The 12,275-nt window shown below is 42.2% G+C and overlaps 1 protein-coding gene across 1 annotated transcript in view; it reads left to right on the forward strand.

The window, feature by feature from the left end:
• Positions 1 to 2,686: 2,686 nt before the first annotated feature.
• Positions 2,687 to 12,275, forward strand: part of TIAM2 (TIAM Rac1 associated GEF 2) — an 87,230-nt gene continuing 77,641 nt past the window's right edge. The window contains exons 1-3 of the mRNA XM_079331324.1: positions 2,687 to 2,798; positions 3,871 to 5,073; positions 10,938 to 11,373. Of these exons, the coding sequence (XP_079187450.1) occupies positions 3,877 to 5,073; positions 10,938 to 11,373 (1,633 nt within the window). The 5' untranslated portion in view covers positions 2,687 to 2,798; positions 3,871 to 3,876. The remainder of the gene's footprint in view (positions 2,799 to 3,870; positions 5,074 to 10,937; positions 11,374 to 12,275) is intronic.

The following is a 12,275-nucleotide window of genomic DNA, read 5'->3' on the forward strand; positions in this document are numbered from 1 at the left end:
AGTCCAGCTGTGATGGAATTATGAGGGAATAGAGGTGGCAGGCACTTCTCCAAAACAGCTCCTGAGCTTGTGTGTTTGTCTTGTGAAGTGAAGAAAGTCTAGGAGAACTTTATGTTGAGAAGCCCCAAGGTGGGGAAATATATTTTTAGCTCTAGGGTTATGACTGGTGTTAATGTTTGGGTGTGGTGGGGATGTGGGGTTCCCGGATTAGTATGTTTGCATAGCTGGGTTTTTTTGAATGTGTCAAGGGGATCCAGGGTGAAGATTTGAAAACTTCTTTTTTAGGGAATGTGGTTATAATTGAAAGCAAATAAACTCTTAATAGTCATTTTCAGGCATGGTAAACTGCTTTCTAATTATGCTGATTATAATTGCTGAAAATATTCATAGAAACTGGTTTTGCTCACAAGACGCATTCATCCCTCTGCATAGGAAAAGAGAGAAGCATGTCTTCTGCAGCAGTGGATAGCTATGAGAATACAGCTGAAGCTGAACTCTGCCCCCTGCACTGTAATTTCCACAGATCAGATAGTGTAAAACACTTGTGTGTTTGGAGTGAGCAGAGCCAGAGTTTGTCCATGACTACCACCCTGCCCCTGTATCATGCAGCCTTTGAGTGTAAGCTGACTTGCTCTACTCTTCCTCCACTGATTGGAAGCAGAAGAAATAAAATTGCTTCACAGGTGTGAAGGTAACAGAAAGGCATGACAGCTGATTTCAGGGTGATGGTGTTTGTGCAGCCTCAGAGATGCCCTGATGAGTTATCACAGGGATGTGCATGGATGCTGAGCCTATCGTAGCTTTCTGAATGGCTGGGATGCTGAGAAAAATACCTTGGGGCTATTTCTATGGAATTTATTGACTGTTCTGCTGTAGTGCAGACTGATTCCTGCACAGACTGAGACACTGTTTTGTAGACACTGTAGCCTGAGATAAATTTATTCCCTCACCCATTGTGTGGCCTGTGTATTGGAGACCTGTACCATGGACCCCGGTAGCCAGGGCTTGAACCTTGACGAATTGAATGTCCGTCTTTTGAGGTTCATGACAGCAGCTTGCTCACTACCTACTCTGTTAAAAGGATTACCTAACCATTGCACAATCACTATGGAGACCAGATGGTCTTTTTGCCTGTTTCTTTAGACAAACTGAGTTCAGTGTTTCCTTATGAATATATATATAAGCCCCTCAAAGCTCTCTTGTTGAATGTACTTTCTGCTCCAACATGAGGACTTCCGAATGTAAACTCATTGCTTGTTTGTGGTCTGTGCCTCTTGGATATAGGAAGAGAATACTGCTGGGTGTTGGCAGTTTGTTCAGGAACTTGGAGCTTAGGAAGTTTGTGTGTTGTCTTCTGCTAACCTTGAATCAATAGTCTTTTTGTTCAGTCCAAGTTGCATATGACACTTTAAAAACTACTCACATAGAGGAGTTTACTTAGCAGCACAGGCAAATCAAACCTGCACAGACAAGGGTACCATAAATAGTAAACATCCAAATTGTTAGAGAGAGTAAGAAAATTGCAGATATTTTCTTTTTTTAGTGTAAGATGAAATTTCTGTGGCTTATCTATTTTATCAAATATCTTTGTGATAACAGGCATTAATTCATGTTTACAGGTCTGTAGCATCTCTGTCATGATCTGTCTCTTCTCAATGATTTGCTAGCATTTTTCTAGGCTTTCTGTTATGATTATTTTTAGTTCTAGTTGGCAACTTTACCTTTGTTTTTGGTAAGGTTAGCTACATACCAATAAATTCATTTAAACTCTTTCAAGTTTCTTATACAGTAAATAGCCACGAAAAGAGTCAATGAGAGCAAAACCCAGCATGTTCAAATCAAGTAGCTATTCAATTGAAAAATTATGAACAGTAACCATGGAATTTAGGAAGAAAGCAAAAATTTTGGTGGTGGTCTGTTAAGAACGGTTTTCAACTTAACCATGTGTTCCAAAACTTAGTCTAACATCTTGTACTACTTCTTTTCTATGGAGTGTTTCAATCCCTAAACTGCTGATGTGCTCTGTGAGATCCAGATTTGGTCCTTTTGCTTTGAGTTGCAGTCTTTGGGTGCTAAATGAAGAGCCAATACTTTCAGAGTGCTAGGAAGAGCTTGGGTCTTGTTGCCTTTGGGTCTGTGCAATGCTTGGTGCAGCCTTTTTCATGTTTTACTGGCAGGTTAACTTAAAATCAGAACAAACCTAAAGAGGGAGGTTACTGAGTGGCTGCTGGAGTGAATTTCATGGTAGCCTTTCACTGCAAAGGTCGTGGTTGGAATCCAGGCATGGGGAAAGATAAACAGATGCTGTGGGACATAGCTCTGGTCATTCTGGTCCACATTGTAATGGACCACTGCACAATACCGCAAAATCTACTAGTCTTCCAAAAGGAAAACTAGAGAGGGATGAAAGTTTGTCCTAACTCGTCAGTGAGAGGAGAGAAAGACAAACAAAGAGGAGAGAAATGAAACATTTACTCAATGACTTATTTCTACTGATTCAAAGTCAATTGTTAAAGTATACTTACAAAAATGTACATCTAAAGTCCAGGATTCCCCTTCATTGAACTTCTCTTTATTTGTAACTTTTGATTTTTTTTTCTTTTTTTCCTAATTTTACATGCAGTTGGAGTAAAGTGTAAGTTGTATTTGACTGAAAACCCTTTCTTGTCACTTTGGTGTTTTCTAGGAAGGCTGTGTATAACTCCATTCTGGTTTTGGCAAGCATAGTGGCTGGCCACGAAGACATTGCAGAGCATGCTGACTGCTAACCCTGCCCGTGTTTGAGAGTGTTCCTACAGGTTTGCTCTTTCTTTTGTACTATACTTTTAATCTAAAAGTGCTAAGGGCTTGAAGAAGGGATGTTAAAACACAGAAACTCTAGAAGATGAAATTATGCTTTTGCAGTGGCTTATTTTGACAAATTTTTAATGAGGCAGCAATGAATCCTCCTCTGGTGATGGTCTGAGATCCAATGTGTGAAGAAGCATGGCGCCGATGGAAAAAGTGTTTTGGTGTTGTTTCTGTATGTCACAAAAACTGGAGATTCATTCTGAGAAGCAAAAACAACAGAACTGTCTTTTCTTACTTTGGGGTGCAGTTTATGTAGGTTTGAAGTCTTCAGTCACCTCTGTGGGGCAATTTAACTGCTCCAGTGTGTGCTATTCACTGCAAACACCGTGAAAAACTGAAGAGCATTTTGCCAAGCAAACTATCAAACTGTGCTGTGCTGAATGAACACAATGCAGTTTTGTGCTGCAGTGGAAGATGAGGCTGTTTGCTAACCAAGTTAGTTTTTGTCTGATTTTTGGCATGGGCTGTTTTTTTCCCTTTCTCCTAGATTAGCTCCATTTAAACACATAGCTGGGGTTTACTGAACATTTTATTGAGAAGACACTTGGTTGCACAGAAATCAGTCAAGCTGAAACTGCCGTGGGCTTGTCTGCTGGCAGAAGGGATTTCTCTGAAAGTACAGTTCACTTTACATCTAAGTTATGATTATCTTGCTGTCTCCCTTTCATTATGCCATTGTTCTTGGGAGCCAGAGATTTTGTAAGTTATAAGAAAAGGATGTTGCCAAGGGTGTGGGTGGAGGAAGGTGCTGACATGATTTCAATGGAGCTAGATTCCAGCTTTATAACAGAGGGGTAATGAACCATAGAGAAAATAGGCTTTCCTAGCTTGCCCCTAAAATGAGTTCAGTTCTGAATTTAATGTTGTACATGGCTATTTAATGGCTTTTTTATTTTTTTGAAACAATTGTTTCATATCATTTTTTAAATGGGCGTTTTCCTGTGTGGAGGGTAAAAATGGCCTGTTACTTTTTGCTCTATCTTTTAGCCATTGTTTCTAATGAAACTCTTCTTAATTTAGTGGAAAATGGGGAATTCAGAAAGCCAATACAGTCTTCAGGGAACAAAAAATCATGCTGCTACTACAGCTGGTGCCAAGCAGAAGCCTTGCTCTCTGAAAATTCGCAGCATTCATGCTAAAGATGAAAAGTCTTGCTCTATGCATGGATGGGCACATACCAGCAGCGGCTCAAACTACAAATCAAGGTCCCTTGCCAGAAGCTGCCTTTCACACTTCAAGAGTAGTCAGCCTTATTCCTCTAGACTTGGTGACACTATGATGAAGGTCTCCAAAAGCAATGTTCATGCCAAACACAGGACAAATGCCTCGGGGGACTACTGCCAAGGGAATAATGCCATGTTTTTGCCCGAGAATGGTTTCCACTATATCGGCCTCCAAGCTGGAAGTAATCATGCTGCCTCTCGAGAATGCAATGGCCACATTTTGAATTGCTATGGAAATAATGAGAGTCTTGCATCAACCTCCCCATCAGAGAGCAGGAGGAGTCCAAAAGTTCTCATTAAAACTCTGGGGAAGCTGGATGGTTGCTTGAGGGTCGAGTTCCACAACAGCAACAACAGCAAGGTACCAACTGAGGAGTCCAGCGGGCCAGTGCAGCTGCTGAGGTATTCCCCTGCCTTGGAATCTAAGCCAAATAACCTGCTTGATGTCAGGAGGAACTCCAGTGCAGATTGTTCTTCAAGCCATCGTCTGTCGCCCACCGATTCAAGGCTTCGGTCTAGTAAAGGAAGCTCCCTCAGCTCTGAGTCTTCATGGTATGACTCTCTCTGGGGTAATGCTGGGGATATCAATGAGCTGGATGGCTCATATTTGACCAGGAGCACTCCAGATACAAGCATTCATGCCAGTTTCCCAGCAAGCGACAACAAGAAGTCCTTCAACCAAAGTTCATCTCTTTCCTCGCTCCGAGATCTCTATAAGGATACAAATTTGGAAAGCACTCCTCCACCTGGGATCAGGCTGTCTGATGAGTATATTGACACTCCTGGTAGCCTAAGCAACCGTGTTTCGTTTGCCTCAGACATTGATGTTCCCTCCAGGGTAGAGCAGGGAAGTCCTGCACATTACAGCTCCTACACCCTCCCGTGCAGGAAGTCCAAGCCCCTGGCTGAGGATGCATCCAAGAAGGATACATTAAAGAACCGGATGCGGCGCATCAGTGACTGGACGGGAAGTCTTTCAAGGAAGAAAAGGAAGCTGCAGGTATGTATGAACCAGCCTAAGTGTGTGAAAGTTGGTTTTTATATTCCTCTTACAAGCATATCATTGCATAATATTTGTGGTTTTTGCAGGTTAATTACTTGCTTATCTCATTTAGTAATTTGTGGAATTCTGAGAAGTACTGCGTCCCTGATGCTGTCTGAAATGTCAGCAGCAAAAAAAGATACACATTATTTTGTGCAAATTTTTCCTTCCTATTTTTTCACCTTCTAAGTTAACTCCAATCTTTGCAGCCTAATATCTCTGTGAATTTGCTTTTGAAATTGTTGCATTACTTAAAAAGTGACTTAGGGTTTAAAGCTTTCTTTTTATTTCAAATATCAAAATGCAACCTCTGTCTATATATATGCTATGAATTAACATGCATTATCTGAAGAGTGTGGAAGGAGCAATAGAAGGAGGACATTGTAACCATCTTTGCTGATGTTTCCTGTCTGTTTTACTGGTTTCACCACTCCCTTTCTGCTTGTCAGTCCATTTCTAGCAAGGCAAGCAGTTGTATTGACCAGAGGTATTACATGGAGCAACCTCCTCCTTCCTATGTATCAGCTTAGTTCACCAGATGGAAAAACTTGAGTTGCCATCTGGCTCACTGAGAGATGGTAGTGTGAAGAATGAGATGGGAGGGGAGAGCAAGAGGGAGGGAAAGGATGGTTTTTTTAGAAGAATTTAAGACTAATCCCATTAATGCGAATTTAGGATGCCTGTGGTCAGGAATGAAATTCTCATCTCTAGCTGCAGGCCCCAGAATTGGCTCTTTAAATACCAGACTGTGCCTAGTCTCTGTGTGTGAGTTTGCAAGCTGAGGCTGTTTTTAGATTTGGTTTGGATTTTTGGTTTTCTTCCTTCCTTTTTTTTTTTTTTTTTTTTTTTGTTTTGTTTTGTTTGTTTTTTTACTGAATTTTGTTTCTCATACAGGAACAGTCACTGTGCTTCCCTGAATGAAGGATGCTCCCTTTCAGCAACATTGATATGCTGGCCACTTCAGAATTTAGCAGAGAGTAATGGGCACACACCCACTTCTGCAATTGACGCAGCAGCTAAGCAATAGATCATAACACATGCTTTGTGTGGCACATAGAGCAAACACTGTGTCCTGTGCTGGAAATTCAGGTCTTGTGCTTAACCATGTGCATCTGTCATTGCAATGATGTAAAACTGACAGACCCTTAGGCTCAGAAATTAGCACAGCTTAAGGTTTGCTGGTGTGTGTCCTAGTTGGGGCCTACAGAACTGGGAAATGAAAATGAAAGCTGTTTATTTGGATCGCTTCTTCTGTGAGTTGGTGCTCATGTACTGTATCAGATGCTGTCTTTTCACCTTCTTACTCAGCTGGGAAAGAGGGCAAAAAATCCTGGAATCACCGAGGAGCTTAGTGCTATGTTTCAGGATTCTCCACTGATTTCAACATCTGTAGCTGTTCTGGATTTTACTGCCAGGCTTTACATATGATTTCTGTATCCCAGACCTTTAGTATGTATTACTTAGTTATGACATTTTCAGAATGGCATTTGTGGTGCGCGATTCATGGCTGTTTTGAATTCGCTGTGCAGTGAGCTGACTTCAGACACAGCAAGGAAATTTGGCTGGCGAGATTGCATCAAGCTTGAATCAGATTCTGGTAGAAGGAAAACAGCCCTATCTCCAAAAATGGTGGTTTCTTAGAAAAAGGCATAGGAAATGGTTAGTCACTGATTTTAATCAGACAAGTATCCAGCAACAGGAAGGGTAAGAGGGAGGTAGAGAATGCTTTGTAGTTTTGCAGTTACTTGTGTGGCTTTATTGGTTCATTTCCATCTTTCACACTTTGAGCAACCTGCCATCTCTTCTGGGGGTTGCTGGGTTGTAGTTATAAGAGCTTATACTCTTAACAGGTCCTTTAGCTTGAAAAGACAGAAGTGTCATGCACGGTTCTGCTCTGTCACGTGGCTGGTCCCTGTTTGTGTGACTTCATCTCATCCATGGCAGCATCTGTGCTTGCTCTGAACAGCGCGTCCCTTCCTCCGTGCGTTAGTAATGACTGCCTGTGACTCACTTGGGCTGAACGTAGGTGAAAGCTGGAATATTTCCCTGCAAGTGGGCCCAAGTGCTGGTGCTGGCTGGGTAATCCCTACATCTACCCCAGTGCAAACAAACCAGCCAAGCCCCCTGCTTTGTGGGAGCACAGGCCTGGGAGGCACAGGCTTGGGAATTGAGGCCAAACCCTTGACACTAGGAAGGCAGTGGAGTTTAATCCCCTTTCTGAACAAATTGCAGTTTAAACACAAGGTAGGATTTTCTCCATCTTGGAGGCTCTTTCCAGACTGTCTCAGTGTTTGCTAATAGGCAGAGTAAATGTAGTCCCAGACAGTTTGTTCTGATGTCAGTATTCCCTGCTACATTAGTTATTCTCTCCTGCTTTTTAATCTGTTATGATTTATTTAAAGGGAGAAATGATATCTTTTCTTGGCCTGCACTTGTGGGGCTATACAGACTCTCCTTGGTCTCTTGTGTTAAGATTGGAAATCTGTTTCCTTTTCATTCTGGCAGTCTTCCTCCTCATCTGTTTTAAATCACCCACAAGCAGATTTGCATATGGGATATTCCAAAGGAGTCCTTGGTTATGCCCTGTCCAGTTGCTGTTTCCTTTTGGATGTTTCCTTTTGTCTGATTTGTTCTGATGTATCCTGGAATTGAGTTTGCCTTTCGAATAATGATCTTGCATCAACACTTGCAATCATCTTTTCCAAGACCTAGTTTTCCTTACATGAGGGTGTCCTAAAGTGTTCCCTCAGTGCATTATTGGTACTGCACTGCAGCACACATGTTCATTTAGTTTAGTCTGTGCTGAAATAGCATTGGGATGATTCTGTGTCACAATTCAATGTGTGTGAGCTGAAAGGTGTGTGTGTGTGTGATGTATGTGAGACCTGTGGACAGAATTTAGAGAGACTTGCTGCACAACCAGATACGGCTAAAGATGGTGGTGTAAACTCTGTGCAGATATTTAGCATGGAGAGCATTAGCAATTTCTGTGTAAAACAAAAATCCATCTACCAGAAACATCTAATGGAGAAAGGTTCTTGAGTTAAGTAAAATAGCCTCATTTCAGGAATCATATCAGAAATGTTATGACTTTATAAGCCAGAGCCCTGAAGTGGGCTGTAAGGAGAATTCAAAAGAAAAGTATATTGAGTCAACCTCTTTATTTGACTTGAAAACTTGTATTAGATTCTCCTTTTAGAATGATCCTAATGAATGTAGCAGGCTGCAGTTTTTTCTTGTGCAGCTCTTTACAGCTAATCATTATGTGCCTCACTTTGTCTAATTGATATCTTAGCCATTTTATCTTTTGTATTATCTGTAACTGTTCTAGAGTATATCTCAAACATTGAGAGACCTCCTTGAATGAAGCTGAGCAGAAATAATGGTAGTTTTCTATCATCACTAGATTCAACAGAGCAAAAGCCAGCAGAAAGTCACCTGGCAGGGAAACCACCTGGAGCAGCAACTTAGGTCCAACCTTTTTAGTAGTGGCAGATATTGCTACAGTGACAGCTTCCAACAGAGGACCAACAGAGGCTGCCAGACTCTGCCAATTCAGTTCTTTAAAAAAAAAGAAAAATACAAGTTATGGTATATCCTGGTGAGGTTTATATATCCATTTTGGATTCTTTATCCATTTTCTCTACTCTGGTACTTCCTCATTCCTACCCTTTCTGTGTGTGAGGAGAAAACATAGGATTTGGGTAGTCATTTGGCTGGTCATTGACAGGTTGCATTCCACCCTTTTCCTTAATGTTTGTTGTTCCAGTGGTGAGTTTTCACACCAGACCCTTTCTGTACATTTGCCTTGTGTTGTGTCTCTTACTAGTGCTTTGGATCTGAAAGAAATATGTATTCTTAATAAATTGTATACTAATGTCTTCTAAGGGATTAGCAGTTCCTGGAGACGAGTCAAACATTTAAAATGCTGGATTTTAGTGCACAAGTATGGTGACAGTAATTAAAACAAGTGTGGAGAAAGCGTTCAGTTTCCCCTGACATGCAGATCACCAGTGCAGCTGTACAATCCATGTTCTACAGTCACTTTGTTGCATAAAGGCATTACATGAAGGATTATATCTGGTTTTCCACCCCATGTGTTGATCTCCCTCTTTTTCCTTATAAAAACCAGCTAAACTGTTGATGTTTAGGGAGCTACTCTTGGACAATACTGATTAACACTCTGCAACAAGATTTGAGGAAGGTGCTCCTTTAGCAGGGGGATTGGATCACCAGACAGTGATCTGAAAAGCCAGACTTGGAGTTCAATGTACTACAAGGGAACGTGGGTTTCAGTTCAAACTGGCTTTTGTGAAGCCACAGGCAGCAGTGTCCTGCTGCTGGAAAAGTGGTTTGTCTGGCATTGCCTGGGAGGTGTACAATCCCTGTCTTGGCCATACACCAGAGGTCCTGATGCTATCAAAATGCAGCACAGCTTTTCTGCTGCAGTTTTGAAGAGCATCAAGTGAGAAGCAAAGAAACAAGTAGTTGTTTTCAAAGCAGCTGGGGAGAACAGCTCACAGGAGACCAATGTTTATTTACTTTGTTCTTAGTACAGTAGTCTGTGAGAAAATACATGCTTTTGCAGAGGCAGTCTAAACTTGAAAGTATAATGGCTTTATTATTACCGAGGGTAATAGCTTCACTTCTCAAATACTTTATTGCAATATCTTCTTTTTTCTTCTCTCACACTTTTGCTGCAAAAGGAACACATCTTTTGTGTTTTATGTTCTTAAATCTTGGTTGCTTTTAAATAGCATTGGCAACGCTTGAGTTCGGAATACAATAAACGGCTTCTCAGGGTCGATTGTGTGGATCTCAATAATGAAGTTAGTCCAAGTTTTGGGTAGTAGGAAAATCCCTGTCCATCCCTGGAGCCTGGGAGAGTTGAGACAAAGCAGCATATTACTTGGAAAGGCTTAAGAGAGAAAAGGTCCAATCTGCCAACAAAGTCCAAACACGTTGACAAGCAGTGGCAAGAAATGGGCCTACTCTAGCATCCATATCAAAGGCAAAGTTGAGGTCATACCAACAGGCCTGATTATTTCAAATAAAATTGGCCAGCCCTCTCAATCCAAGGGATGAAGTTGCAGAGTGCAATTAGGAGAAAGGCCTGTCAGTGCTTGATGGGATGATCAAACTCTCAGGGTGTTCCCAGCCACTCAGAAAATACACAGCTCTGCAGTCTGGAGACTGGACTTAAGCCAGTCAGCAAGCGTCTTTCTGTTTTTAAATCACATTTTGTTTTAGATTAGATTTTAGTCAACTGATCAATTCTAACAAGCTTAAAATATTCTCAACTTTTGACCTTCTTTTTGTTGGTTAAGCACTGTTTGTATGGCAAATATAAAGTGGAGGTTAAAATCAGCCTTGTGCTGAAGCTAAGTCTAGTCACCTTGCACCAATATGATAGCACCAAAGTATTGAAAACCCTATAATAATAAAAAAACCTGTTGTGACACTGTTCCTGCTTGTACTCAGACAGATGCAAGCCATGGTGCCTGTGTTTCAGATGGAGGATGTAGCTGTCTCCTGGAGTACCTCAGCTTTCAGACAGTAGTTTCTAGTGAAATGAGGTTCCTCTGAGGTGCCGGAATTACCAAAGTGCTCAGATTAGTGGATGGGTTTAATGGGGTTCTGCCGAAACAACTAAATGGTAGCAGTGGTGGTGTTAGTGTTTGAGGCAAAAGCTATGATGTGATGGTGAAAAGATGAAGGAACTGGAAGTGGCTAAACATGAAACAAATTTAATTGACAAATGAGGTGTATCTTTTGATCATTACTCAGGTGGCTGATCACAGATAAATTCCTTTTATGCACAGGAGCCAAAGTGTAAAGATGGGAGCGAATACTTTGACAGCAGGATGGACAACTTCACTACAGACACGCTGGCACCATCACAGCTCTCCACTTTACTGTGGTCTCCTGGCTCCAGCCATGCCCTGTCCCAGAGAAGCGAGTCCACCAATGCTGTCAGCAGTGATGCCTTGAGGCAGAACATTTACGAGAACTTCATGCGAGAGCTGGAGATGAGCAGGATCAACTTGGAGAATACGGAGACCTCGTCGGAGACAGAGGACTCCAGTGGCGAGTCCCTTAGCTCCTTGGAGCAGCTGGATTTGCTGTATGAGAAGGAGCAAGGGGTGGTGCGCAAGGCAGGCTGGCTGTTCTTCAAACCCCTGGTGACCCTGCAGAAGGAAAAGAAACTGGAGCTGGTCCCACGACGGAAGTGGAAGCAGTACTGGGTCACTCTCAAAGGTAAAACCCACGTTGTTCCTTCACCTTGGCAGCAGCAAGTTCTTTCTGTTGTGTCTCAGCAGCATTTCATGCATGCTGGCTTCTGTTAGCAGGTTTAGGGGGATCAAATCACACCCAAATTTACAAGGTCTACCCACCACCTAAAGTGGAGCATGTGCCTAAGCAGCCCGCTGAACTGAGGTGCTGCTCAATGCCTTTGGGATTGTGTATGCAGCCTTGTGTTTTATACCATAGTGGGAATTGTTTTGTCTGACTTCCTAGTTTGTGTGTTCACATCAGATTGGGGACTTAGAAGATGCTTTCGGATGATTGGAGGTCAAAGACCAAACTGAACCAAAATTTAAGGAAGAAGTCTCTGGTGCCCAGTTCCTTGTTACAGACAAAGGCTTAGGCTCTGCTGTGAAATTTACTGAAAGATGGGGTAGTTTATTATAAAAATGTTTAGTTCATTTCTGGCACTTCAGGTGGCAATATAATGAAGAGGTGTACTCCCAGTGCCAGGGCATTTACACAGACAAGTGTGTGTGTTTCAGAGCCGAGGACAGTGCAGCAGCAGCAGGGAAAGCCCAGGGCAGCCATTCCCAGGACTAGAAGGTGTCCCTCTGTTCTCTGGGTGGTCTTTCACCTTCTCTGCTCCCAACCCCTTCTAGCTTCTGGCATGCATTCCGAGCTTCCCATCTCCTGCAGCTGCTCCTGTTGTGAAAACAGCCCCATGGGAGGGGAATCCACTCAAAGGAGCTGCTGCAGGTGTGATTGTTGTGCTCCATTTATGGCTCAGAGGGTGCTGTGAGAAGTGTACAGGTGTCAGGAAGTGTGAGAAGGAAAAGATATCTATTGTGGGGAAGAAGGGAAATTTAATGGATGAGTTAATAGGCCTTTTTAAAATTTTGAATTGCATCCAA

Source organism: Erithacus rubecula (genome assembly GCF_903797595.1).
Source record: "Erithacus rubecula genome assembly, chromosome: 2".
NCBI classification, from domain to species: Eukaryota; Metazoa; Chordata; class Aves; order Passeriformes; family Muscicapidae; genus Erithacus; species Erithacus rubecula.